Here is a 24,468-nt window from a genome sequence, read left to right as displayed (position 1 = left end):
TCCATTCTCGAAAATATTGCGAGAAGAAAGACTGCTGGTAACTCTCCGTGTGAGCTCGAATCTCTCTAATTTTTACCTTCACAGTCGTTTCGTGAGATATACGTAGGAGGAACCAATATATCGGTTGAGTCAGTTGAAGAGAAAATGAAACAAACCTGAAATTTATTTCATGTCTGTGTTGTAATCCCATCAAATGTTTGAAATAGATTGAAAACTTTAACACACACTACAATAAAAAGCAGAAAATGATTACTTAAATAAAAATGAATGTTTAATAAACCACGTTATTAAATGTGACGAGAAAGTGTAAAATAATTTCTCCTAGCCCCATACATATTCCTAACCCAATACAGATAGTCTTCAAAATTTGTTGGCTCAAATGGCTCTGAGCATAATACGACTGAACTGCTGAGGTCATCAGTCGCCTAGAACTTAGAACTAACTAAACCTAGCCAACCTAAGGACATCACACACATCCATGCCCGAGGCAGGATTCTAACCTGCGACCGTAGCGTCAAAATTTGTGATTGTGAATTTTTAATAGCTATGAAAATACTTGTAAGTTTTAAAACGAAAAAGTGCAAAACGTAAGATTGATGAATAAACAGTTTACCTCCTTAAATTACTACAATTTATGAATGAATAGTTCACCATCTGTTGCACGAGCCCCACGTTTTTCATTTTACATCTTGCAAGTATTTCCACAGCTATTAAAAATTGACTGTTACGTATGTTGGGGACTATCTATATGGTGTCAGGAAACTGCATGGGCCTAGGAGAAGTTATTTTATACTTTTTATTCCGTTTCAAAAACGGAGATGTTAAAAATAAATTTTTATTTAAGTAATTATTCGATGTAGCACTGGGTCTACATCCGCCGGCAATCTATACATTCACAGTGAAGAGAGATAATACAAAAGGAAGAAGTGAGTGAAGAAGGAGAGGAGGAATGCCATGACGAAGATGACTTATTTCCAATGAGGAATCGCTCCGGAATGTCAAAGCCTAAGTTGCACACAGATACACTGTGAAACGTTAACAATATGTAAGCCAAAAGCTACGTCGCGTCCAGCCGCAGTGAAATGATGCCATCAATCTGAGCAATGCCACACACACATGGACGATGCTGATCGGTAAGGAAGGCCATTGACAACGACATTCACCGCAGACGTTAACGCCCAGGCAATCGAGAAACTAACTGGTACCAATCGCAGATTTTCTGGCGATGAAAACGTTCGCACAGCGGTTCCGAATGACTCCGCGACCGGGAAGGGATTTTTCTATCCTTGAAGAGTTGAACAATTGGGAAAACTTTCCGACCATTGTTTACAGAGACTTCGTGACTATGTTGAAAAGTATTGTCCTGTATGTGTGTGTCTCTGAAGGGTAGAGCAGCGTTCAATAAAGGTTACGCTGCCTGCCGTAGTAATGTGTAGCTTAGTTTTTGAAGTCCCCGCATATAAAAAATTTTATAGTGGTAGTAATAGTAGCAGCTTTATTTATCCGTAGATCTCTTTTTACAAGGATATAGGACATGTCAAAGTATTTACAAATTTAGATCAATTTAAAATAAGCTAACTGGTATACACTTATATTTACTGACTTCCAGTTAGAGACAATCATTAGATTTACTCCTGGTATACAATACTTTTTTTACAAATAACTTATTAAATAATGTAATACCACGCTGTTCACTCATATCTCACTATCAGTCACTGCACGCACTATACACACATTGCCTCATTACACTTCATTCACTACACACACACACACACACACACACACACACACACAACACACACACACACACACACACACTGGTGATCTCTGGGCCATTTTCTGTACCGCATCTTCCCGCCATAATGAGTGAGATATTGAGCTCAGAAAGAGGAAGAGTTGTTAGTATTGTGCTATGCATAGCTTGGGGTAAGTATTTCTAGAAAGGAAAAAAAAAGAAGGAAAAAACATAAAGTGAAAGTGTTATGTGAAATGTTGGATATTTTATAATGATTATTATTATTATTTATTTGTATAACATTTTTATCAAACCCCTACTCTGTTTTAGCTAAGTAATCCTTCAATGTGTAAATGTATTGCATAACAGGTACTTTTTAGCTGCCTTTTTAAATAAGTGTATTTCTGAAATTCCTTTAAGCTCTTTTGCTAATTTATTGTACAGTTTTATTCCTTGGTAGAAAATCCTGTTTTGAGTTTTAAGTTTATCTTTTCTTGGTAAATGTAAGTTGAGTCGATCTCTTGTTGCATGGTCATGTACAGAGCTGTCTGTGCAGTAATTACCAATGTTATTTTTGATGTGTACAACTGACTGGTAAATGTATTCACATGGAGCAGTTAAAATCCCCAATATTCTGAACAGATCCTTACAATGAGCTCGACTAGTATTTTTGGTTATTATTCTTATGGCTCTTTTCTGGAGTTTGAATATTGTGTTCATATTTTGTGCATTTGTTCCCCAAAAAAGTTTGCCATAGCTAAGAATTGAGTGTACATATGAATAATAAGTAACTAAAAGACACTGCGTGTTACACACAATTGATAGGCTTCTAAGGGCATAAATGCTGATGACATTCTGTTTGCAACTACCTTTGTGTGTTCACACCACTTCAACTGAGAATAAATATTCATTCCTAGAAATTATGCATTTGTTACACAGTCTATAGAGGTGCCATCTACATTTAATTTAACATTGTCATTTTTCCCCTTCAAACTGAAATTCATTCCATTAGTTTTTTTATGTTCAATGTCACTTTATTACTTATTGACCAATCATAAACTTCCTTGAGAGTTTCATTTGCTTTCTCGGAAAGGAGTTCTCTTATTTTCTCAGTGACTATAATATTGCTGTCATCAGCGAAGAGGATTTTTGCACCATGAGTAACCATGGGAAAGTCATTGATGTATATCAGGAACAGTATTGGTCCTAATGTGCTACCCTGCGGAACCCCTATATTAATGTATTTTGGTTCTGATAAGTGTTTTACTAAATGTCTATATCTATTTGAAGTATTTGTTATCTCTACTCTTTGTACCCTATGTGTTAGGTACGATCGAAACCAGTCACTAGCTACCCCTCTTAATCCTAATGCCTCTAATTAATTCAGTAGAATCTTGAGGTGGCCTTAGAAAGATCCAAAAATATGCCTGGGTCACACTCATCTTTATCAAGAGCATCAAGTACAACTTTTGTGAATTTTACTATGGCTGACTCCGTATTTTTGCCACTTCGGAAACCAAACTGTGATTCGCTTAAATGATTGTATTTATTCAGGTAATTCATTAATCTGTCTTTCATAATCGCTTCTATTATTTTTGAGACTGCTGAGAGCAGGGAAATGGGCCGGTAATTTTCTATGTCTTCTGCATTACTTTTCTTAAGCAAAGGTACAACTCTTGCCTGTTTCTGAGTTCATTTTCAGATATAATAATAACGTAACATTTTATGGTCCTCACATAAATATATGTTTGTATTTCAGTTGTTAGTTTATAAGGAAAATCCATCGAAAGAATCACTGAAAACATAGCATTAGAAGAGCGAAAAACATATTTAAGTAGTGAGATATTATATATGCTACATGTCGTAATATTTTGACAAATCACAACAGTTTTTAAAGTCAGTATTTTAGTCATATTTTGTCCCAGAATAATGTACTGTTTATCAATATAAACTCTTCATTCGCATTCTATAGGCTCAGGTTTGAATGGGTTAATCGGTCAGACCTGAAGCCTACGAAAACCATGAACCATTTCATTTGGTCCTGGGATAAGACGCACATACAGCTCTTGTTGCTTGCATGATGAATCTCTCTTACCAACGTCATAAAAAATATTGTCAGAACATCAGGATGCTAACTTATGTGCTACTTTGTAGTGCATCTTGAAAGTCATATAACCATCATACCTAGAAATTTAATTTACTCTATTAAGATTTTTCAGTAAACGCCACGAGCTTTATTTGTGTGCTTAAAATACTGAATTATATTAGACAACTGAGATTTATTCTTTAAAACTCGTTTGGAGTCAACAGACAATTTACAACATTTTATACGTTAAGAATTTTATCTTTACAAGGTAAGAAACAAGAACTATGGAAACATGGATAATGTAGGTGCAGTTAAGTGGGTGAAAAAACAAGTTCCTTTCATAATGGTATCGTTGTAGTTTAGCGTTGACCTTAGATTAGATTAGATGCACATTTCGTTCTAATACATCTATAGTGAGAAGATCCTCCGGAAGTAGAACATTCCTCCGACATAGTAGAAGACAGGTGTTTGTAACCAGACTAGAAGTGCGAGAATGACACTGGTCAACAAGAGCTAAACAAAAACATTATTATCATTGCATTGGTCCACAATTTGCTTGGAGATTATACACCAGATATACTGTCATGGACTCTAAACCTCAGCCGGTACATGGACGGATACAGACTGCACTAATTTTCCGCAAGCCTTGCAATTCTCATGGACTATGAACAGGTTGTTTCTTGTACTGTGCTGGCAAGCAAGCTATATTCCTTTGCGTCGCCATTGGACGGTTTTTGGGGCCATAAAAAAGTGTAATTAATGCTTCTCAGATCATTGTTGCATGAACACGGTCTTGCGGCGTGGACAATTGTTCATCTGGAAGATACCATACCGACTGGGGATTGCATCAGACATTAAGTAATCAGAAATAATAGTGACTCAGTCCACGGATGTCACTATATTTGCCGTAATAGTCACAGATCTCACAACACCCCAGTGAAGGCCCTCGTGACATAATGTGTCCACAACTGACATGATTTAACCCATGATTACACGTGTCGAGTAGGCATTCTGGAAGGCGGCATACCCTCTCATGCCAGTCGACATAATGTAAAAGGAAACGCGATCCATTTGAAAAGACAACGCTTTCCCATCGTTCATTGGTCCAGTAAAGATGCAGCTGTATCCATTTCACTCGTCATGGACAATGTCGTCTGATCGACAGCGGGCTACAAACAGCGTATCTGTTGCCGAACTCCGTTTGTGACAAATTGGAACAATAATGTGCACCAAACCATTTCTAACTTCCTTCATATCGTCTTCGGGTGTAAGTTATGCCAGAAATAGTTACTATTCTGTCAAAAGCCTGTTCTTCCACCCAGACATAGCATTTCTGTGGCAGCCATGATTTACTTCAGGTGAACGACAGGACGGCTCCTTCAACAAGATCACGGCTGATTCGCTTCTAAATCGAGTACCACCTGCAGTGACCTCGACGTCGAGACCTGCTCCCTTCTTTCATTTCATTAGCTATCAGTTTCACCACACATTTTCGGTAAGGACAATGACTCTAGACTGAGAAAGTCCGACCGACCTCTTCATTTCCGTGATTCCAGTCCCCAGTCCTGGATCTTATAAAGTAATCCAAGTCAGAAGCCGTGGGGAAGCAAGTACGCACCTCTCTAACCTACTCTCTATTGTCTATAAGACTCTCTGTAATCTGTCAGGACCGCCAAATCGTTTCGATTAGGATAGGAAGTGCTCCCTAATGCCGTCCGCACGCTACGCAGTGGAACGATATCACGATTATTGTGTAACCCTTCGGAATCATTTCTTTGTTGCAAATGGAAAGAAATAAACTTCGAAAAACTTTAAAGAAGGTGAATAAGGAATTTTGAAGTTATCGCGTGTTTTCCGATTCTTTTTTATGGCTGCCAGCGAATGAAGACAGGAAGCTCAAATTTGAAAAAAAAACTGTAATATGATACGTAAAACACATTCATTATGTTGATTGTTCCGTTTTTGCAATATGAAATGAGTAAATACAGGAAAAACTAGCGATAAACATATTTTATTTGCATCAGTGTAGATTTGGACCTATAATTTAGAAATTTTGATATGTTGTAGAGAGAAGAGTATTCGACGTAGTTTGGCTTTTGAGTGCTGCGCCTTAAATACTGTAAGCCACTATACACATCTGAATCGATTTCTCAGAGCACACAGTGGTATGCACCACGTCTTTAAAAAAATGGTATTAGTTTATCCTGCTAGATAATGAACTTAACTCGGGAAAGTACCCCTTTCCAAAAACTTGTGTAGTCATTAAGAAGTCCCAAACTGGACAGCAATATTCATATACAGTAATCAAAACTAGTGTGATTACTACAGGCTGGTGTGCGTTTGAGACAGTGGTGGCTGCAGTGTAAAGAGAACAAGAGCACATGAATACCCTAACTTTTGACATCTTGCGGATTTATTGGTTACTTTTCTTTGGCTACTGTTAAACGTAGCATAGATGCTGCAATCTGAAAGGTATGACACTTAAATCTACCATGCTACTGCTCCTTTAGACTGCATGAAACTTGGCATCAGGGTCGCGAGCACACCTTCAGTTGTGCACGTTTTAAAGAGCTTTTGCGCATGCCCAACTCAAGTGACGTACTTGCCTTTCAGGCCAAATACATACGGATTTGATAAACAATGTGCACAGTTCACAGTGTGCACAGCTATCCCTTTAAGTTTACGTCAGTGCCACCAGGTGGTAACATGCTGCGGCAGATTTTTATCCCCGTTCGCTCGGTGTAAATCCATCTAGACGATAGCACACTCATCAGATACGTTAATTCACACACTATATACTATAGTAAAATTAAATCGGACGTCAGTATATTTTAATGTTGTACTGACAGTAAACCTATTTTCTGGGTTTCTCAAAGAGTTAAAGTGTATTAAGTTATGAATTTTATCATACAGTAATCCATTTGATGCACATCACTGTCGATTTTGAGACTGTAATATTTTTTGACGATTCTGAAATATGTTGACCTTATGGTGAGCCAGGTTTATCTGTCCTGTAGGATCACAATGTGTATATGAAAATTCATGAAAAGCTGTATCACTGGTTTCTCTGATACTCACTTAAACGTGGAATCGACAGCGGTGTGATTAGACACTTATGGATCACAGCATCTCATTTGTATTTTAGTTAAGTGACCATGTTGTTACACATTACTAAGCGAATTTAATCATTTACACAAATGGAGGACAGGTCGTGAGCCGCACTTGGTTGCCTCAGTCGGTAGAGCACTTGCCCGTGAAAGGCAAAGTTCCCGAGTTCGGCACACAGCATAAGTTAGTCATAAAGTTTCATATCAGCGCACACTCCGCTGCAGAGTGAAAATCTCATTCTGGGAATATACAGGTAAATTACCACGAAAAGTTAGGCGCAAAGGAATTAAGGCCTCTGACAACAGATCCTTTGATTGGGAGAATGATGAAATCAAATGAGCGTGACTACAAGCGAAAATTTAACAAGAAATTGTGCATTTAGCACAAGTTGTTGCGTGGATGCAGTGAAAGAATATCTGATTTTCAGAGCGAAAGTAAATTCGTGAACTAATACATCATGTACATGTGGCCGAAAAAGTGAAAAAGCACTTACATAAAAAAGCGAAATGGAGAATTGCGAAACCTTACACATTATTTCGTTATTGCTATAAACTGTACTTAATTATGTACAAAACAACATAATTTCACAAAGGCAATTCTTCCTTTTGTCAGATAAGTTATGCATCTTATTATTATTATTACTGTTATTATTATTGGCAGTGGATGTATTTGTATAAACTTGTTGATAATCATCACTGTTATACAGCAGATGTTATTCATTTCACGCTCTCACATTTATCTGAATCTAAAAATTTTTGAACATGATCTGCCACTGGTTTGAGTTGTTCAGACCAGAGTGTAGCTAGTGTCTTCCACATTCGTAAAGAAAATTGCATATATGGACCACCAGCGAAGGACTCTCCCCTGTTACTAGATGCAGCTTCCACGCCTCTCCGCTCTCTGCCTGGGATGTGTTATAAGCCTGATAAATTTACGGCTTAATTAGTAGCTGACTTTGAAGTTAAAACAGTGAAAGGATCAAGCGTGCTACTCGACACGGGCTGCGTCTCTCTCTCTCTGTACTCTGCTTCGGATGACGTATTAGTTTGTAAATTTTCTGTGTCACTTGTGCGGGACTTGGATTCTCGGAACTATGTTGTAACAGTCTACTGAGTCAGGTAGAACTTTTTATTTGTCTACCTTCCGTAACGCCGTTCGTGTTAAATACCGCATGTCAAGTGGAATGATTTTCATGTGACAAACTGAATTAGACAGTTATAGCTGATTGAAAATCTCTACTTTAGAGCGAGCAACTTTAATTACTGAACTTTACCGACAGAAACTTACAAGGCAACTTTTTCACCTTACGTAAACACTAAAGTTGGCGAGTTCTGAGAGACCACTGACTGGAAGAAACGTTTGCATTATTCCAATTTTAAAACTATTAGGGAGCGTAGAGGACTTGGTCGCAGCGAGTGTGCTGAAATTCATTCAAGAATATAATCACAGTATGACAAAAAGTGTGTTAAAACCATTAATGGATGGTAGTACTTCTCTTCCTAGTGTAAACTGGTATTACAGACATGCTGAGAAGAGGAAGTTGCACTTTTCATGCAAGACACCTGAAAAGAATCTACAATAGGATGTCTACGCAGAAAATGTTCATTTTTTTTAGAATTATGCCAGTATCACTTCGTAATCTCCCCCTCCTTCCTAATTCCACCTGTTGTCCACATTAGTTTTTTGTGAAGATTTGAGAGGAGCAAAGATTACAATAAACATTCTAGTTTACTTAGCTCGTCATGAAGAGTTGGCTCCAGTTCTTCTTGTCTAGAGATCTGATTCTTGAAGCTGAAAATGTCACATTTCAGGTCCTCAGAGTTGGATTGATCTAAATTAATTTTAAGATTTTTGTTGGAGCATTTTTGTTTTTATGTAAATATATTTTTTCACATTTTAGTATATCATACAGTCTTATGATTTTTCACATTAACAAAGCTGAAATTAAATTGTTCTCACAAAATACAAAAATACGTCCGATTACATCAGAGGCATGCTTACGACCGTCCTACTCTGCGGAAATAACCATATTCCAAAGGGTTTACAGTTTTTCTTAACAAATGAATTTCTACTAGTTTCTGTTACATTATTACTTTCGATTATTATTTCATAATTCAATCCAGAAATAAACATAGTAACCAGTAACGTTTTGCGTAATTAATAAAATAAATTTTAGGTGTTCCAATAGTTCGTAATTTCATATGTTTCTAAAGAAAATAATTTTAACTGTACATTCAGAACTAGTACTTATCGATTATAAAAAAAATGGTTCAAATGGCACTAAGCACTATGGGACTCAACTACAGAGGTCATCAGTGCCCTAGAACTTAGAACTACTTAAACCTAACTAATCTAAGGACATCGCACACATCCATGCCGACTCCAGACTGTAGCGCCTGGGCCGGCCGGTGTGGCCGAGCGGTTCTAGGCTCGTCAGTCTGGACCCGCGCGACCGCTACTGTCGTAGGTTCGAATCCTGCCTCGGGCATGGATGTGTGTGACGTCCTTAGGTTACTTAAGTTTAAGTAGTTCTAACTTCTAGGGGACTGATGACCTCAGATGTTAAGTCCCATAGTGCTTAGAACCATTTGAACAATTTTTTGTAGCGCCTGGAACTGCTCGGCTATCAGCAGCCGGCTATCGATCGTAACATCGATACTGCACATTTTATAAAGTAAATCATTTTCATAAATTTTAACTTGAAATATAACATAAAATTATATGAAAGTCTTCAGGAAAGCAACGGAGATATTATTAACTTATCGAAAATTCGAAAAATAATACTGGTCTTGACGACTACGATTGAGGAAAAGTAATGCTAACGTGCAACGTACAATAGTATGCGCTATCACTGTTGAGTGGGAAGCAAATTCTATGTTGTAACCGAATATTGCGCAGTATATTGAGCGCAATATATTGTACCCTATATGGGTAGCATTGGGCATTAAACGGCAGTTTCTGCCAACATCGGGAGAAATTCAATTCTCGTCGAACTAATACTTGCAAAGAACTGAAAAAAGTGAATGACAAAACGTCAGGGAGTGAGCTCGAGGGTGTATATAAAAGGACCATGTGGTACATTCGGAAATGAAATTCCTAACTTTTGAGGAAACTCTAGATATCTCGATATCCACAATAGCAAAGGAAACGGAAGATTATGGTGTCATGACAATAACCAGAAATGTTTATTTTCCTTGTAGAAGTTTTCCGAATTGGCAAATAAGATCAGATCAGCTGTCCAGAGGCGATAAATTCTTATTTTTCTCGCAACACTTGTAACATCACGGACATAATGTGAGCTTTCAACAAGTACACTACTGGCTATTAAAATTACTACACCAAGAAGAAATGCAGATGACAAACGGGTATTCATTGGACAAATATATTATTCTATAACTGACATGTGATTACATTTTCACGCAATTTGGGCGCATATATCCTGACAAATCGGTACCCAGAACAACCACCTCTGGCCGTAATAACGGCCGTGATACGCCTCGGCATTGAGTCAAACAGAGCTTGTCCAGCGTGTCCAGGTAGAGCTGCCCGTGCAACATCAAGACGATACCACGGTTCATCACGAGTAGTGAATGGCGTAGAGCCAGTTGCTCGGCCACCATTGACCAGACGTTTTCAATTGGTGAGAGATCTGGAGAATGTGATGGCCAGGGGCCCGTACAGGACCTGCAACATGCGGTCGTGCAGTATCCTGTTGAAATGTAGGGTTTCGCAGGGATCGAACGAAGGGTAGAGCCACGGGTCGTAACACATCTGAAATGTAACGATAACTGTCAAAATGCCGTCAATGCCAACAAGAGGTGACCGAGACGTGTAACCAATGGCACCCCATACCATCATGCCGGGTGATACGCCAGTATGGCGATGACGAATACACGCTTCCAATGTGGTTCACCACGATGTCACCAAATACGGATGCGACCATCATGATGCTGTAACCAGAACCTGAATTCATCCGAAAAAATGACGTTTTCCCATTCGTGCACCAAGGTTCGTCGTTGAGTACACCATCGCAGGCGCCCCTGTCTGTGATGCAGCGTTAACCGCAGTCATGGTGTCCGAGCTTCTAATCCATGCTGCTGATGTTCGTGCAGATGGTTGTTGTCATGCAAACGTCCTCATCTGTTGACTCAGGGATCGAGACGTGGCTGCACGATCCGTTACAGCCATGCGGATAAGATGCCTGTCATCTCGACTGCTAATGACACGAGGCCGTTGGGATCCAGCACGGCGTTCTGTATTACCCTCCTGAACCCACCGATTCCATATTCTGCATTGGATCTCGACGAACGCGAGCAGCAATATCGCTATACGATAAACCGCAATCGCGATAGGCTACAATCCGACCTTTATTAAAGTCGGAAACGTGATGGTTCGCATTTTTCCTCCTTACACGAGGCATCACAACAACGTTTCACTAGGTAACGCCGGTCAACTGCTGTTTGTGTATGAGAAATCGGTTGGAAACTTTCCTTATGTCAGCATGTTGTAGGTGTCGCCACCGGTGCCAACTTTGTGTGAATGCTCTGAAAAGCTAATCATTTGCATATCAGAGCATCTTCTTCCTGTCGGTTAAATTTCGCGTCTGTAGCATGTCATCTTCGTGGTGTAACGATTTTAGTGGCCATTAGTGTAATTAGTAAATAATTGTTTGATTTCGTTTTGCAACTGTTGTTATGGCAAAGAAATACACAGAGAACAGCACACGTATAGCATAAATTATACAGTTCACTTGTCTAATTTGCAAATAGTTGCTGTGGCTTATGTGTCTATGCTGCAATGAATGAGCCTCTTTTCCACTGAAACGTTTACTAGAAACATTTCAGACTTATTTAGTTCTGGCTGCAGAGTTCCTGCTTGTGTTTTGCAAGACAAGAAACTCGCATGTAATTTAAACGCGCCCTAAACTGAAGAGCCAAAGAAACTGGTGCACCTGCCTAATACCGTGTAGGGCCTCCGCGAGCCCGCAGATGTGCCGCAACACGACGTGCCATGGTCTCAACAAATGTCTGAAGTAGTACTGGAGGGAACTGACACCGTGAATAGTGTGGGGCTGTACACAAATCCGTAGAGTACCAGAGGGTGGAGACCTCTGCTGAACAGGACGTTCCGAGGCACCCCACATGTGCTTAATAATGATCATGTCTGGGGAGTTTGATGGCTAGCGGAAGCGTTTATACTCAGAAGAGTGTTCCTGGAGCCACTCTTTAGCCGTTCTGGACTTGTGGGGTGTCACATTGTCCTGCTGGAACTGTACAAGTCCGTCGGAGTGCATAATGGACACGAAATGATCCAGGTGATAAGACAGGATGCTTACGTACGTACCACCTGCCAGAGTCGTATCTAGACGTATCAGGGGTCCCATATCACTCCAAGTGCACACTCCCCACACCATTACAGAGCGTCCACCAGCTTGAACAGTCCCTTGCTGACATGCTGGGTCCATGGATTTATGAGGTTGTCTCCATACCCGTACACGCCCATCCGCTCGATACAATTTGAAACGAGACTCGTCCGACCAGGAAACATGCTTGCAGTCATCATCTGGTCAAGGTGTTGACGGACCCCACGCGAGACATAAGTCTTTGTATCGTGCAGTCATCAAGGGTACACGAGACGGCCTTCGGCTCCGAAAGCCCATATCGATGATGCGGCGTTGAATCGTACTCACGCTGATACTTGTTGATGGCCCAGGACTTAAATCTGCAGCAGTTTGCGAAAGGGTGGAACTTCTGTCACGTTGAACGATTCTCTTCAGTCGTCGTTGGTCCCGCTCTTGCCGGATCTGTTTCTGGCCGCAGAAATGACGGGGATTCGATGTTTTACCGGATTCCTTGATATTCACGGTACACTCGTGAAATGCTCATAAGGAAAAATCCCCACTTTAACGCTACATCGAAGATGGTGTGTCGCATAGCTCGTGCGCCGACTGCAACGCTACGTTCAAACTCACTTAAATCTTGATAACCTGTCATTGCAGCAGCAGTAACCTATCTAACAACTGCACTGCTGTTACGTGACAGAAAGAGATGGGTCCCTGTTGTCCGGTGGCGTTCAAGCTTGTGAGCTATGCCTCCGAACTGACGATGGAGGCGGTATGAGCCTGGTGTCTTGATGGTGTCGGCGTGAACGGTAACAACTGCGCCAGAGACTTGTCATATATAGGCGTTGCCGACCGGAGCCACGTAATCTGCCATTTTACAAATCTCTGTTTTTGAATACTGTAGCCTATATCAGTTTCTTTGGCGCTTCAGTTTATATTGAGTTTATATCATCGAGTTCCAACATGTTGGCTACGAATGCAGCGTTCAATCTGTCTCGGGCATAAATATTGCGCAAAAATAGTATGCCGTTCCTTGCCACCCCATTTTGGGCAATATATTGACAAAATATAATTGTGCACTAAATACTGAGCGTATGAGGAGCTCCTGCCGTCAATTTTCTCTGTCATCCCACATAATTGGTCGGAGACTAAGAGCAACAGGACAACGGAATTACTGTCCCATCCGTAAGCAGCCGTTAACATGACAACACAAACGTCTGTCTTTGGAGTGCTACCGTCACCGGGAAGCAAGGACTGCTCATGAATGTCGTCGCATTTTATTGAGCTATGAACAGCGGTTCTGCACTATACCGGATGACCGTCGGCGACCTGGGCAGCGTTCACATTCTTCCAATGTTTTAGAGAGGAACAGGGGCGATACAGTTGCGTCGTGGTGTAGGTAGTCATAAGGGGTGATTTCAGGCTACACCTTGTGGTGATCGAGATAACTCAGACGACACAGCGGATCATCACGAATATCCGGCGACCTCATGTTTTATCTCTCAAGCGACAGTATCGTGATGACAATTTTAAACAGGACAATGTTTGTCTATGCATGGCTCGTGTCTCTGTGAACTGTCAGCGTGACGATAACTTGCGGCCATGACCGGTAGTATCCCATCAGAATATATGTGGCTGTAGGTCGGACTTTAACACGGTCCTAGTGCTAATATCCAGGATATAAAGAACCAGTTGCAATATATGTCTGCCTGTTCGCCTCAGGAGGCAGTACAACGACTCTAACACCCTTCTGAACGAATTAGTGCATGCATTCAGGCCAGAGGGTGTGCAACACCATAGTGATAAGGGGTCATACTGCTAAGTTCTTCCTATGTTTGATTCTGGTTAGTAATAACTGAAGTAACATCATATACCCTCACATCCCTGTAGTTGCCTATCGTTTCCTCCTCCCCCCCCCCCCCCCCTCCTCATCGCAACCCCCCGTCCCCCGCCCACGGATTCTGCACTTTTTTTGTCAATCAGTGTTATTTCGTCAACGATTCAAGACACTGAAACGACGCTATCGACAACTGTTAGTGGGCAGAGGTGCACGTCATTACGTTGTATGTGCTATATCCTTACCTTTGTATCAACTGAGATACTGACGCAAGTATGGTTTCTTTTTCAAATGGAATGATGTGTTTTTAACGACTTTCGTAAGCTCTTGTAAACAGCAACACAGTTATATAACGCTTGTTAATGTTGGTGTTGAACTTTTGCAAAAATATCCATACAAAGTGCTAAAATAGAAAGACAACGGGGCTGGTATCGGCTATTATGATATAAAAACTGCAATGAGTGTCCCACGCCGGGATTCCACGTTGTATGAAACTTCTTAAGTGTCTACTTGTTTTCAAAAAAGTTGTTGACTTAAACATCAGCATATGGACAGATTTCCAATTGTTTTCCTAACCCCCGCCTTACGCTAGAAGTTACCAAATAACTCCATTTACAACAATCGTCCTGCGTCCTGTAAATTGGGGCCAAGAGGGATCTAAGCAGGTAAGCCTGGCTTTTTGCTGCTTATGCGACGTAGCCTGGCACGAAAGGCCCACTGGCCAGCGTTTGCATCGAAATAGCCCATTCTGCCTGCTTAATTTACAACTTTAGCACCTTACTTGGATACTTCTGCAAAATATTTCAATACCAAAATTAATCAACGTAACGCCATTGTTGGGTCTTTTCAAGACCTTTTGAAAGTCGTTTTAAAATGTATACCATTCCATTGAAAAACATACTTGCTTCAATACCTGGTTGGTTCAAATGGCTCAGAGCACTATTGGACTCAACTGCTGTGGTCATCAGTCCCCTAGAACTTAGAACTACTTAAACCTAACTAACCTAAGGACATCACACACATCCATGCCCGAGGCAGGATTCGAACCTGCGACCGTAGCAGTCGCACGGTTCCGGACTGCGCGCCTAGAACCGCGAGACCACCGCGGCCGGCGGTTCAATACCTCTTTTGATACAACAGTTAAGGGCGTTATCCATACAACAAAATTAAATACCCCTCTGCCAACAATTATACACTATGTGATCAAAAGTATGCGGGTACCTGGCTGAAAATGACTTACAAATTCATGGCGCCCTCCATCGGTAACGCTGGAATTCAGTATGCTGTTGGACCTCCATTAGCCTTGCTGACAGCTTCCACTCCCGCAGGCATACGTTCAATCAGGTGCTGGAAGGTTTCTTGGGGAATGGCAGCCCATTCTTTACGGAGTGCTACACTGAGGAAAAGTATCGATGGCGGTCGGTGTGGTCTGGCACTAAGTCTGCCGTTCCAAAACATCGCAAAGGTGTTCTATAGGGTTCAGGTCAGCACACTGTGCAGGCCAGTCCATTACAGGGATGTTATTGTCGTGTAACCACGCGACAACCGGCCGTACATTATGAACAGGTGATCGATCGTGTTGAAAGATGCAATAGCCATCCCCGAATTGCTCTTCGGCAGTGGTAAGCAAGAAGGTGCTTAAAACATTAATGTAGGCCTGTGCTGTGATAGTGTCACGAAAAATAACAAGGGGTGCAGGCCCCCTCCATGAAAAACACGAACACACCATAACATTGCCGCCTCCGAATTTTACTGTTGGAGCTACACACGCTGGCAGATGACGTTCACCGGGCATTTGCCATACCCACACCATGCCATCGCATCACCACATTGTGTACCGTGATTTGCCACTCGATACAACGTTTTTCCACCGTTCAATCGTCCAATGTATACGCACCCCAAGCGAGGCGGTGTTTGGCATTTAGTGGCTCGATCATGAAATCCAAGATTTCTCACCTCCCGCCTAACTGTCATAGTACTTGCAGTGGATCCTGATACAGTATGGAATTCCTGTATGATGGTCTGGATAGATGCCTGCCTATTACACATTATGACCCTCTTCAACTGTCGGCGGTCTCTGTCAGTCAACAGACGAGGTCGGCCTGTACGCTTTTGTGCTATACGTGTCCCTTCACGTTTCCACTTCACTATCAAATGGTTCAAATGGCTCTGAGCACTATGGGACTTAATATCTGAGGTCATCAGTCCCCTAGAACGTAGAACTACTTAAACGTAACTAATCTAAGGGCATTACACACATCCACGCCCGAGGCAGGATTCGAACCTGCGACCGTAGCGGTCACGCGGTTCCAGACTGAAGCGCCTAGACCCGCACGGCCACACTAGCCAGCACTTCACTATCACATCGGAAACAGTGGACCTAGGGTTGTTTAGGAGTGTGGAAATCTCGCGTACAGACGTGTGACACAAGTGACACACCATCACCTGACCACGTTCGAGGTCCGTGAGTTCCGCGGAGCGCCCCTATTTTGCTCTCTCACGATGTCTAATGACTACTGAGATCGCTGATATGAAGTACCTGGCAGTAGGTGGCAGCAAAATGCACCTAATGTGAAAATCGTATGTTTTTGGGGGTGTCCGAATACTTTTGATCACATAGTGTATTTCGAAAACTCCGTTTCGATATCTTGAACCGTGCTACAAGCTTTAGGTGGCTCACTCTATATTTTGTAATCAGTAACCGACCTATACCGCTCCGGTATACTTCCCAAATGAACTTTAAATTTGTCCATTTTGTCTCGTTTAGTACAACGTATTGAGTTCCGTCTGCCAGAAAGACAGCCCTGAATAGCGTAAAAAATCTGGTTTCATACAGGGCAAGCCCGTATTTTTTCCTTCACGTAATGAGAATTGCAACTTTATCAAATGTCTTTCGCAAATCAAGGACCACAGGATTTGTCTGGGTGCCTCTCTCAGTGAAGCTCAACTAGCTGAGTTTCACAGGATCTCAGTTTACGGAAACCATGTCAGTTTGCTTCTGAAACAGACTGTGTTGTGATCTGATTTTCAGGAATATGGTATTTTTGTTACTACCTCGTTACCTAATGGAAACGTATGTTTTTGTTTCACAAACTGTAATTGTGCCACGTTCTCGCTTCCCGCACCCGGGTTCCCGGGTTCGATTCCCGGCGGGGTCAGGGGTTTTCTCTTCCTCGTGATGACTGGGTGTTGTGTGCTGTCCTTAGGTTAGTTAGGTTTAAGTAGTTCTAAGTTCTAGAGGACTGATGACCATAGATGTTAAGTCCCATAGTGCTCAGAGCCATTTGAGCCATTTGTAATTGTGCCAACATTTAAGTATGCATTCATACAATAATTATTCGGCATGGAATAAATTTTCTACAGTTAGAATAATCTATCCTATGAACTCAACACCTAACCCTCTTTAAACTAAATACTAGGAAAGCGTCACTTTGAATAGATATGCCATTTTATACAGCGTGTCCCAGAAATGTTGTGGAAAACTTAGGGGGTTTGTGCAGGGTTGTCTAGGAACACATCAAAGGAGGAACCCGTGTCCGACAACATCATCCAGCGACGCTATAGAGCGTCGAAGTTATAGACACCGGTGCTTGCCACTAGGCGACCGCTTCATCGATGAAAGTGACTTTGTACGCTGACGGACCGTAGGCGGAACGTCTCGCAAAATTGTTTATTATTCAGTGATTGTGACTGATTGCGACAATCACTAGTGGAGAAAATGAAGTTAGCTGTTGCGTAGACAAGCTTTGATTCCTATGAATGCAATTCTCTGTTGCCTAGGTTGATGACGGTTTCAGGCACGAGTTTCGATTTGTAGTTTATTTTTCTCCTGTGTATCGAGAAACGGAGATTTTAGAGGGGTTCGATAAGAAAAATAAACTGCGGAAGGAAACCCATGACAGAAACTGTCATCCATTGAGGCAACAGAGCATCGGATTGATAGGAGTCAAGGTTTCGATGCAGCGGCTAGTTCCATCTTATCCACTGGCGATCGTGGTAGTCGCGACGAGAAGTTTCACTTGCGTTCCGTCAGCATAGAAGTCACATTTGTTGCCGAAGGAGTGGCCTAATAGCAGGCACCGGTGCCCATAACTTAGACGCTCTGTAGTGTCGCTGGTTGACGTTACCTGACATGGATTCCTATCCTCGATTTGTTCCTCAAGACACCCTCTATAACCCATCGAAGTTTGTCGCAACATTTCTGGGACACCCTTATATGAGTTCCTGGTGCAGTTGGTGCTTGGAGCCCAGGATCTATGTTTTTCGCTATGCTATCAATCAATTGCCACTTTTCTTCAGTCTTCAGTATTGACTATGCCACTCTCATATCCACTCTCTACCTAAATTCAATATACTGATGACTTTCGTCCGCAGCTCGTGGTCGTGCGGTAGAGTTCTCGCTTCCCACGCCCGGGTTCCCGGGTTCGATTCCCGGCGGGGTCAGGGATTTTCTCTGCCTAGTGATGACTGGGTGTTGTGTGATGTCCTTAGGTTAATTAGGTTTAAGTAGTTCTAAGTTCTAGGGAACTGATGACTGTAGATGTTAAGTCCCATAGTGCTCAGAACCATTTGAACTGATGACTTTCAAACAAAGTATGTCCAGATGTGCCTAGAGTTGTAGAACTACAATAGGCTACCGTAGATTAATGTAAGGAATCATAGACTACGATAGGTTCCCTATTAGCTTTGGTCAATTAAGATCGTAACTGCTTTACCTGTACGTTAGGTGTGTTGCACAGATATTATGTTTTAACTCATTTCGATCGTTTTGTTTGTGTATGCGATCAGTGTCTTACTAGATTCCCCTAGCGACCATAATAGTTGATCCATCTGCAAACTGTGTGCGGATGTATAAAGGACTGCGTAACCTACAGAACCTTTTAGTTCTACATAGTTATCGTCCTTGGTATTAGTTAAAATAAAAGGTATTTATAGCAAAATTGAAATTGTCAATGTTTACCTCAGGTTTTATTCGAAAATTGATGATTTGTAACGCGAAGCAGAGGGATGTTGTAGTTAAAATTAAAAAAAAAAAAACGATTTACCATATAGTGATACAAAACGCAGTTTCGCCAAGGTAGGTAAAATTTAAAATGAAACTGTGGTATCGTGTTGAAGCTGCATGGGCAGCACTACCTGTACACGCCATCCAAGCTCTGTTTGACTCAATGCCCAGGCGTATCAAGGCCGTTGTTACGGCCAGAGGTGGTTGTTCTGGGTACTGATTTCTCAGGATCTATGCACCCAAATTGCGTGCAAATGTAATCACATGTCAGTTCTAGTATAATATATTTCTCCAATGAATACCCGTTTATCATCTGTATTTCTTCTTGGTGTAGCAATTTTAATGGCCAGTAGTGTATGTAGAAAACAAGTCATCAAACAATAAGCAATTCCTCTCTGACTTATATATCTTCCTCTACCATTGCTACCATTACTGCTGATAATCCTACCATTTACTGCGTCATTTACGTACTGTACCAAAAGTGCCGGACCGTAGTTTTGAAGAGTGCAATTCTAGGTGTGCCTACCTATTGATGGTAGCTTGTCTGTGTCCTATTTTGCAAACTCGACGTAGGAATACGGTTAATGCAGACGTGTGTCTCTGAACGGCGGTGTCCTGCTTTGTTGCAGCGGAGAAGCGCGCGATGCTGGCGATGCTGTCGCGCTGGCGGCCTCTGACGTCGGCGGTGTACCAGTTGCTACGGCCGCGCACCCCTCGTCCGGCGTCGCAGGAGGCGCTGTCCGCGGAGACTCGCGGCAGCCGACGCCCGCTCGGGCAGCCCCTGCGCTGGGGCCGCTAGCCACTCCCCACTCCACGCAAACCCTCACAAACTCAAAACTCACCGCCAGCTTCCTTAGTATGTGTGCTAGAACGATGTGTATCCCAATCTAAACGTAGTTCTGTGGTCTTCGTATTAACTTGCCTACAGTAACTGCGGCTGTTATGTACTAGTCTATGGTAACTTCTGATCCAATAAACAGCTACAAGCTCTTGTCGTTCGTTACGTAACTTCTCTCATTCTGTGTTACGTATCAGGTAAATTACTGGAGACGAAGCAGTTACCATATGCCTCTACCTGTGTTCTTCATAATGTAGTTTTCAGCTAAATTCCTTCACTGTAATATTTAACGTACTAGAAACTGAAGCCTAATAATAACTACGTACTAAGTATGACACAAAGAATAATGTTCTAAGAGGTTCGGAGTAGAAAAAAATGTATCGTAAAAGTCTTTTGATGGTGTACACATACTCTGGATTGTAAAGGCCTTGCAGTAAAAAGTTTTGTCCTACTTTCCTCCCGAAACCATTTTTGAAAACAAATACATTTGAATATTACAATGTACTGTCTGTCTAAGCGTTTCATTGTCAAATTATAAAAAAATTGTAAAACTGAAACATGTTAACTATTATTTATTATTGAACTTACATGTGTATCTTAGCAAGTATCAGTATTAGTGGACAAACATCCTAACGATGGCTTCGTTTATTAACTTATGTAAAGTAAAACCGACTTTATTATAATTATTTAGAATAATTGTCTTATTTCTTTCTTTATCATACCACCTCTGTCCAAAAACAACTGTCTAAAATTTCAGACTTTATAAAAATGTTACGTCCTTAGTAAAACAGGACTGGAAACAGCACAACTCATTTGTGCGTTCCCAGTCGCTAGTTGAAAAGCACACTACTAGCGGCTCTCTTACATTTACTACTCTGTAAACATATATTCGAATAATTACACCATCATCGATTGAAATGTATCAAACACACATTCTACATGCATAGAACAACGGGATTTAGTTTTACGAAAAAAGAATTATGTACAGGAAAGACTGAAATAACCTCTAACTGAATAACAATAAAATGGTTCAAATGGTTCCAAGCACGATGGGACTTAACACCTGATGTCATCAGTCCCCGAGACTTAGAACTACTAAAACCTACCTAACCTAAGGACATCACACACATCCATGCCCGAGGCAGGATTCGAACCTGTGACAGTAGCAGCAGCGCGGTTCCGGACTAAAGCGCCTAGAGCCGCTCGGCCACAACAGCGGTCAGCGAATAACAATAAGCCTGGGAATTTGGTCTTAAAGAAGGCCAGTAACAAATATGCCGAACAAAAGGTACAAGTCTTAAAATTCCAGTTTAGTATTGCAATAATGACATTGCTGGCCTTGCATCGGAACTCACTCATTATAGAAAACTGTTTAAAGAGACATTTGCACTTGTCTTTGTTCATTACTATACTGTACCAGTAATTAGTAACATCACTCTCACTGCTTAAGCGAAAACATTTTAACATTTCCAGAATGAGATTTTCACTGTGATGTGGAGCGTGCGCTGATATGAAACTTCCTGCAGATTAAAACTGTGTGCCGGACAGAGACTCGAACTCGGGACCATTGACTTTCGCGGACAATTGCTCTACCATCTTTTTTTAAATATCATTTTGTTCGTTCTATCTGCTCGGAGCGGACGTCGCAAGACACTCGTTTTAGTTTGTCGTTGATTCATTTACTCAGTTTTTTTTATTACAGAGGGCAGCTAACCCGCTTGCTCTACCATCTGAGCTACTCAAGCACCTCACAGCTTTACTTCTGCCAATACCTCGCCTCCTACCTTGTAAACTTTACAGAAGCTCTTCTCGCAGGAGAGCTAAGTTTGGAAGGTAGGATACGAGGTACTGACAGAAGTGAAGTTGTGAGGGCGGGTCGTGAGTCGTGCTTCGGTAGCTCAGCTCAGCTTGGGTAGCCGGCATGGTAGCTCAGCGTCTTCGGTCAGAGAGCTGGGTGATCTCTGTAATAAAAAAAAACTGAGTTCAAGGATCAACAACGAACTTCAACGAATGTCATGTGACGTCCACTACGAGCAAATGCAACGAACCATAACGGACAAAAAATTATAATTATTAGAGCATTTGCCCGCGAGAAGGAAAAGGTCCCGACTTCGAGTCTCGGTCCGGCACACAGTTTTAATCTGACAGTAAGTTTCATTTTACCATTTGTTATTTACTGTTTTCCACTCGAAAATTTATTCTTCCTAGTTCCGTGTAGCACCATGGCGAAGTGGGTGCTTCACACTAGTACGTACGAGCCTCCATTTCTGTTCTACACGAATGAATATTTGAATAAATTTATAGCCGGCCGAGGTGGCCGAGTAGTTCTAGGCGTTACAGTCTGGAACCGCGCGACCGCTACGGTCGCAGGTTCGAATCCTACCTCAGGCATGGATGTGTGTGATGTCCTTAGGTTAGTTAGGTTTAAGTAGTTCTAAGTTCTAGGGGACTGATGACCTCACATGTTAAGTCCCATAGTGCTCAGAGCCATGTGAACCATTTTTTAGACTTATGTTTGATGTCTTTCCTAACAGCAATGGCATCTTCCAGTAGGATAACTGTCCACATCACAAGGTCAGAATCATGCTGCATTGGTTTGAGGAGCATGATGGTAAACTCAAGTTGACGCCTTGACCACGAAATTCGCCTTATCTGAACCAGATACAACACATCTGGGAGGTTATCTGGCGCCAGCTACACAGCACAAATCACTGGCCCTTAATTTAATGACTTGGTTGTCCTGCGTGTAGACATCTGATGCCACATATCTACGGAGTTGTACCAAGGACTTGTCGAATCCATGCCACGCAGAACTGCTGCTGTATTGCGTTCCAGAGGGGCCAAACACGCTAATAAACACGTCGTCATAATGTTTTGGCTCATCAGCGTAAGCCTAGTAGTTGTAGCACTAACTTCTAATCTCACGATCGCCAGCATCATTGACCCCCTGAAAGTTGCGCCCTTTGTCTCTCATCCATAGTCGCGCTGCGCTTGTTGGGGTGTATATCAGTTTTTACTAGCAAAACTTTTTCCAACCATGTGGGCGCTTTGTAAACTCATAGATAAAGTACTAAACAACGATTTTTATGTATCTAATTGTTATGGTTCTCGTCGTCAGTTGTTATGATGACAGGTGGCCAATGCTAAATAGTAACATATATTGCAGGTTTGGGAGTGAAGTCGGTAAGGATCTGGCTGCATAGTCTGTATTTGCAGCGACTGAAATAATTAGTAGTCGTTGGTAAAAAATAATATATCTTGTACTTAACTTGTGTTACAGGCTTCTTCATATGCTGCATGCATACAATTACAAACATATCAAGAGAGGCATTACTTATGCCATACTTGACTAAGCACCTTGTTAGAGGTTGCTTCCTATCAGCTGAAGGCTATGCTACATTCATAGTTGACGTCCGGAGCAAGAGAGGACGAGAGCTCGCTATACAGGGTGTTCCAAAAAGGTCCGGCCAAACTTTCAGGAAACATTCCCTCACACACAAAGAAAGAAAATATGTTATGTGGACATGTGTCCGGAAACGCTTACTTTCCATGTTAGAACTCATTTTATTACTTGTCTTCAAATCGCATTAATCATGGAATGGAAATACACAGCAACAGAATGTACCAGCGTGACTTCAAACACTTTGTTACAGGAAATGTTCAAAATGTCCTCCGTTAGCGAGGATCCATGCATCCACCCTCCGTCGCATGGAATCCCTGATGCGCTGATGCAGCCCTGGAGAATGGCGTATTGTATCACAGCCGTCCACAATACGAGCACGAAGAGTCTCTACATTTGGTACCGGGGTTGCGTAGACAAGAGCTTTCAAATGCCCCCATAAATGAAAGTCAAGACGGTTGTGGTCAGGAGAGCGCGGAGGCCATGGAATTGGTCCGCCTCTACCAATCCATCGGTCACCGAATCTCTTGTTGAGAAGCGTAAGAACACTTCGACTGAAATGTGCAGGAGCTCCATGGTGGATGAACCACATGTTGTGTCGTACTTGTAGAGGCACATGTTCTAGCAGCACACCTAGAGTATCCCGTATGAAATCATGGCGGTGAATCGAGAAAGTACAGTACATACTGACGAAACTAAAATGAGCTCTAATATGGAAATTCCGGACACATGTCCACATAACATCTTTTCTTTATTTGTGTGTGAGGAATGTTTCGTGAAAGTTTGGCCGTACCTTTTTGGAACACCCTGTATAGTTGTCACAAGCCGCTGAGCGGCGCTAGTCGCGACTCAAGGGTCCAGCGATATCTGTCACGGACTGCGGTCGATATCTGCAACACCTAACAAGTGTGCTATCGAACGTTGATACCACACTAATAAACTTACAGAATTTTAAAGTGAAACAAATAAGTCACAAGGAACTCGGGAGTACTGACTTCTAACCGGAACAGTACCTGAGAGGTGCGCGCGACTAAAGGCAGGTTAATAGTTCCTTTATTCAATTTTTGGTAGTCGTTGGTCAGAAACTATGGCATTGGTAATGCCACCGTGTCATGGTA

The 24,468-nt window shown here is 41.9% G+C and overlaps 1 protein-coding gene across 1 annotated transcript in view; it reads left to right on the top strand.

Moving 5' to 3' along the window:
- Positions 1 to 20,646, top strand: part of LOC126298401 (uncharacterized) — a 278,837-nt gene extending 258,191 nt beyond the window's left edge. The window contains exon 3 of the mRNA XM_049989714.1: positions 19,742 to 20,646. Within this exon, the coding sequence (XP_049845671.1) occupies positions 19,742 to 19,911 (170 nt within the window). The 3' untranslated portion in view covers positions 19,912 to 20,646. The remainder of the gene's footprint in view (positions 1 to 19,741) is intronic.
- The last annotated feature ends 3,822 nt before the right edge of the window (positions 20,647 to 24,468 follow it).

The sequence above is a fragment of the Schistocerca gregaria genome, chromosome X, assembly GCF_023897955.1.
Source record: "Schistocerca gregaria isolate iqSchGreg1 chromosome X, iqSchGreg1.2, whole genome shotgun sequence".
NCBI lineage: Eukaryota > Metazoa > Arthropoda > Insecta > Orthoptera > Acrididae > Schistocerca > Schistocerca gregaria.
The sequence above is the reverse complement of the archived record's forward strand: the minus strand, read 5'-3'. Positions and strand labels throughout refer to the sequence as shown.